We start from the raw sequence: 5492 nt of genomic DNA on the forward strand, positions 1-5492 counted from the left end.
ACAACTAAATTTGATCACAATGAGAAATTCAAGAAATACCCTTTCCTATCTTTATGCATCAGCAGTGGTAAATGATTAAGCGTTAGATTGAAAATTATGATAGCCAAATACTTCTTAATTCGAAATTTGAAAAGAATATCTCACATAGATGCCAACTTAATTTATTGTACATCTGTCGAAACCCATCTTTTTTTAAGTATAAATAAGACAAACCCAATTGGATTTAGTCTGAAAAGAAAATTAATTAATGGTCCGAGATTCGCGGTTAGCCTTTGTGTAAGTAAGTAGCGTAAGAGAAGGAGAAGTTGACTTCATCAATTTGTGAAAATGGCCACGCAAAACCCTCACTATACGGCCTTGTTCTACCTTCTAACAAACGTCATGCATATGTTTTATGTCCTTCATCCGTACCAGCCTCTGCCTCGTATTCATTTATTATTATTTATGTATTTATTCTTTCTTTCCCTTCTCTGATTCTCTCTTTGGTTTTCTTTGTAAAGATGATGTACGAACAGCAACATCTCCAAATGAGAGTGGAAGCCAGGAAAACAACTACAGAGAGAAGAAAGTCTATTGAAGAAGAAAGACTTGAGATTATTGACTTGAGTGGATTGTCTTTGGATTCTCTCCCTAACCCTTCTTTCAATTTGGCTACTATTTGCAAACTAGACCTCGCCAATAACAATCTTCAGGTATTCATCTATATCCATATACTAACAAAAGTTATAGCTTTGCAATTTTCTTTTCTCTATTTTTTTGGGAAAAATGATAGACTTGAATATAGTTGGTCAAATACCTGACTCTCTTTCTGGTACTAGAGATATTTAGAAATCCATTCGATCTATTTGTTTTTTCTGCGATGCTATAATTTCTAGTTTAAAAGAAAAAAACTTGTTTTTCTTCGGTAGTTTATCTAAATAATTAACAAAATGAAGAGAATTTTCAATTTTTTTCTTCTCACAAACGCAGGCAACACAAACATACGGAGCAAGTGAATCTGATTAATTAATTGGCGTCTTTTCTATTAGCTAACCGATAATTAGTATTTTAGAAGAATGTACTTGAAAGTATACGTTGGTAAAAACTTCTGTAAATAATATTATTTTAAATGCTTTCCGTAAAAATTATCTTTTGATATTCTTTTGATGCAAAAATTTAACAAAAGAAGAAAAAAAAGACAAATTGAAAGTTTAGTGGTATGAAATTCTTTTGCGGTAGGATCTTGTGTTCACAAGATTTTGATCAAGGCCTTCAAAATGAAACGTATATTTTCGTTCTAAAACCATGAATTTCAAAATTGACGGAAAGTCTAAAAAATCCTGCTACATATGACTTTGTTTCATTGGTAGTTAAAGATTTTATTGTAAAATTAATAAAGATGTTAATCTTTTATCTTATGTAAAAGATCAAAAAAGAACTTTATTTTTAAAATTTTATTTTCACCACAAAAAAGGTACGATAATTGCTATTGTTTAAACTTGACAGAAAATTCCGGAGTCGTTAACGGCAAGGTTGCTAAATGTGGTGGTGTTTGACGTGCACTCAAATCAGTTAAAATCCCTACCCAACTCCATTGGCTGTCTGTCCAAGCTCAAGGTTCTAAATGTTTCTGGCAATCTTCTTGAATCTCTCCCTAAATCTATTGATAATTGCAGGTTTGCTCTCTTCTGATCCACCAAATCCTTCTGCATGATACTCATAATTTTTAAGAATTAATTAAGTACAAAAAGAATAACCATGAACTTAGGGCATACATAGTTCAAGCTTAATACATTGTTAAGCTAGAAGTTATTGCCATAGGATAAGTCTTAAAAAAAGTAGGTATTAATTTAATTTTTTCAACATTCAATGCCGTATGAAGGAATTTTGTATATGATTACTCAATGCGTTATAACTTTATTTATTATATATTGGATCAACAGATAGTGACCCTTGTATAAAAGCGGTAGGCCTGATAATTGAGACCTTCGTCCATAGTGGAACATCAATGGACGGCAAGGAGGGACAATTTTTCCAAAGTTCAAAAGTCTAATGAAATTTTCTTCAAGCTTGCTGCAAGACTAGAATAATGAACGGCGGTCAAATCAATTTATCGAAAAAAGTTTATATATTTGGCCAACTGGATTTGGCACGGCGTTAAACAAATTAAGGCAGAAGTTAAGCAATGATCACTTGTCCAACTTGGACAAGGCTGAATTAGGATTCTTGTAGTTTCTTCTATAATCACTCACTGCATAATTTAAAATATCAAAAGTTTTTGATAAATTAATTTAAAATGTTATTGTGCAACCAGCTGATTATGAAAAACCCTTTTTTGTAAAAGAATTCTAAATGTAGCAATGATAATTTTTAGAATTTAAAAGTTGTCTTTAACTGGTTAATTATCAGAAACGCCCTATGGTAAAATATTTTTAATCCTAGTTCTAATCCTATTCTAATTCTCTGCATTTTTTGTTACAATATTATTTATTAACATTGAAAATTATTATCATTTATAAATATAGCTATATGAATATGATTATGTGGTCTAACTCAATGTTAGCTATAAAATTTTTCCCCTTGTTAAATTACTAATGAGGAATCACATACAGTCGCTGGTTGAGCAAGCTTGTGATAAAGAAAATTATTAGCATGAAAAGTAAATTAATTTTTATTATATAAAACAGCTAGCATACCTTAAGACATTGAAATTCTTTACAAAAAGAGGATCATAGTAACACAATTATCATACACACTTATGATAATTTAGGTACTTGAATAATTTTTGTTCTGTAGTTTCACTTTCTTTTATTTGAACTCACCTATTTACACGAAAATACATAGTATGTGTATACTTAACTATGTGTTCAAAAATATGTATACATAGTTTTATTATAAATTAATATGATTCAAAATTTTCTGCCATTGTGCAGGTCACTGGAAGAATTGAATGCCAACTTCAATAAGCTGCGGGTGCTACCAGAAAGCATTGGATTTGAGCTGTTGAACCTCAAAAAGCTCTCAATAAACTCGAATAAATTGGTTTTCCTTCCCCAATCCATCAGTCATTTGACATCTCTACGCATATTAGATGCACGTCTTAACTGCCTCAGGTCCCTTCCCCAAGACCTAGAGAATTTAATCAATCTTGAAATTCTTAACGTCAGCCAAAATTTCCAGTACCTTGACAGCCTGCCTTATTCGGTTGGTCTCCTCCTGTCGCTTGTTGAATTAGACGTTAGTTATAACAAGATTACAGCGTTGCCTGATTCCATCGGATGCCTAAAGAAGCTCCAAAAGCTTTGTGTAGAAGGGAACCCTCTTGTTTCGCCTCCAATGGAGGTGGTTGAGCAAAGTTTACACGCAGTTAAAGAGTACTTGAGTGCGAAGATGAATGCAGAACACAAAAGCCCATCTAAGAAGAAATCATGGGTTGGGAAATTGGTGAAATATGGAACCTTCAATGGTCACATGAGAAGTAATAATTTCTCCAACCGTGAGGAGAATGAGGGTTTTATTATGCCTGAATATCGCTCCATTGATGGCCTTGCTTCACCACGCTACATGGCAATGTTTTCACCTCGCCGTCTCTTCTCTCCTCGCAATTATTTTACGAGGTGACTTGTTATACATATTTATTTGTGTAAGTTTGCTTCATTTGTGTTGGTTTTACATCCTTTTCTGCATATGTGTATAGCTAAGTACATGTATGATACAGGTTTTTGCATCTAGTTTGTAAAAGATTGCTCATCGTGAAGAACGTTTTATGTACCACATTGCACCCAAATGTAATTTTTTAAAAATAAATATAAGTCCATCTGTTTAATTTCTAGATAGAATGTAATTTAATTTTGCGTTTTCCTAGTAATGATTCTCTCTTTATAATGTTTTTGAGAGAAATGTAATTGAAATTAGGTCAAAGGACTATTTCGCACCCAAGGTATGCTTTTTTTTCCAAATGCACCCCCGTTAACTTTGAAAATCTCATTTACCCACCCATGGGTCGTTAAAATTAACTGAGTCCGTTAGTCATATCATTTTCTCCTCCAAACCCTAAAAACTAACAATTCCCCCCACCCAAAGTTTTCAAAAACTGCATTTTCCCCCTAGGGTTTCCAAACTTTTAGATCCCCTTTTTTCGACGATGACCGACGATCTCCAAGCACCTACTCTCCCTCTTCGATGGCCCCTCCTTCCAGTCGGACATCTCCCAACGTTGTGTGGCATCATCATCGACGAAGACGACACTTCTTCATCGAGACGAAGATGAATTGTCTTTGTCTTGACTAAGACGCATCATCTTCATCTCAATGAAGACACGTCGTCTTCGTCGACGACGATGCCTAGGAGGGTAAGACATCGCACGGTTCGAAAGAGGGGACTCCGGGGAGGAAGAGACGTCACCTGGAGATCCTCGATTGTTGCCGAAAAATTTAATCCAAAAGTTTGGAAACCCTAGGGGGAAAATATTATTTTTGAAAACTTGGGTTGGGGGGAAATTGTTAGTATTTAGGGTTTGGAGGAAAAAATAAAATAAAATTTAAGTTTATTTTTAATATTACAAATAAAATAATGATTTTACCCTTGAAACAATTTTTTTTAACAGCTTATAGGTAGGTAAATTAGATTTTCGAAGTTAACGGGGAGAATTTGGAAAAAAAGCATACCTTGGGTCGGAAATAGTCCTTTGGCCTCGAAATTACTATTTCTTTTTAGTAGAAAGTGTGGTGGAAAATGGTTGGAAAGCCAGAAAGTTCAAAAGATTCTCTCTTTTTTTATGTTGTATAAATAAAGTATAAAAAGAATGGGAAAATTTTGAGAGACAAATAGAGAGTGATTTTCATCGGGTTTTCATGTTTGCAATAATTACAAAGGAGAGTGTCTTAATGAAGGTTTTGAAAAATTATATACAGAGATTAATTGCGTGTTTTGAAAGTGTGGTTATGGAGTACTAAAGTGAAAATAGAGGTCACAAGACACAATAACACACATAGTGAGAAACCTTCAAAAAAGCTTTGTTTGTGAGGTTAGGCTTGTGTGAGTACTAAAGATTGATCTTTGTTTACACAATGTGAGTTCATAGATGTTAATCTGATTTCTCATCACTAACCAGTGTATATTATTTTCGAGTCTTGTATAACATAGACTAAGGAAACAATAATTATGATATGAAAAAAATCTTATTATGTATGTCTATTCCTGTGTAATGAAGATTAGACAAAGATAAAAATAAGGAGATAGAACATGAGATTTTTAACATGACTTAACTTGAAGGTCAAAATGTTTATATTTATAGTATAACTATGAATTTGTATGTATTGTATTACAAAAGAATTGCAATTATGGTTCAGTGCATAGTCTGAACTCTCTGCCCTTCTTTTTTATAGGACTACTGGAAGGAAATTATATTCAAATTGATTGGATTAGTATTTTTCTTAATACTAATGAATATGCTCCTATTTCAATTCAAAAAAAAAAAAAAAAAAAACAAAGAATATTACATGCATCAAAGA

At 32.9% G+C, this 5492-nt stretch overlaps 1 protein-coding gene across 2 annotated transcripts; it reads left to right on the forward strand.

Annotated features, from left to right (window-relative positions):
* The first annotated feature begins 276 nt into the window (after positions 1-276).
* On the forward strand, positions 277-3811 carry LOC123201005 (plant intracellular Ras-group-related LRR protein 6). Of its 2 annotated transcripts, XM_044616446.1 has the most exons (4): positions 277-407; positions 501-692; positions 1486-1655; positions 2913-3811. In XM_044616446.1, the coding sequence occupies exons 2-4, from the start codon at positions 501-503 to the stop codon at positions 3598-3600; spliced, it is 1050 nt and encodes a 349-aa protein (XP_044472381.1). In that variant the 5' UTR covers positions 277-407; the 3' UTR covers positions 3601-3811. The 2 variants fall into 2 exon arrangements, with proteins under 2 accessions (XP_044472381.1, XP_044472380.1); XM_044616445.1 differs by lacking the exon at positions 277-407 and having other exon boundaries at positions 422-692.
* Positions 3812-5492: the final 1681 nt, after the last annotated feature.

This window comes from Mangifera indica, chromosome 17 (assembly GCF_011075055.1).
Source record: "Mangifera indica cultivar Alphonso chromosome 17, CATAS_Mindica_2.1, whole genome shotgun sequence".
NCBI lineage: Eukaryota > Viridiplantae > Streptophyta > Magnoliopsida > Sapindales > Anacardiaceae > Mangifera > Mangifera indica.

Coding starts and splice junctions, on each gene's coding strand:
- LOC123201005 (XM_044616446.1), top strand. CDS start 501: ATGATGTACGAACAGCAACATCTCCAAATGAGAGTGGAAGCCAGGAAA. Junction 693..1,485: donor TCGCCAATAACAATCTTCAG/GTATTCATCTAT, acceptor TAAACTTGACAG/AAAATTCCGGAGTCGTTAAC. Junction 1,656..2,912: donor AAATCTATTGATAATTGCAG/GTTTGCTCTCTT, acceptor GCCATTGTGCAG/GTCACTGGAAGAATTGAATG.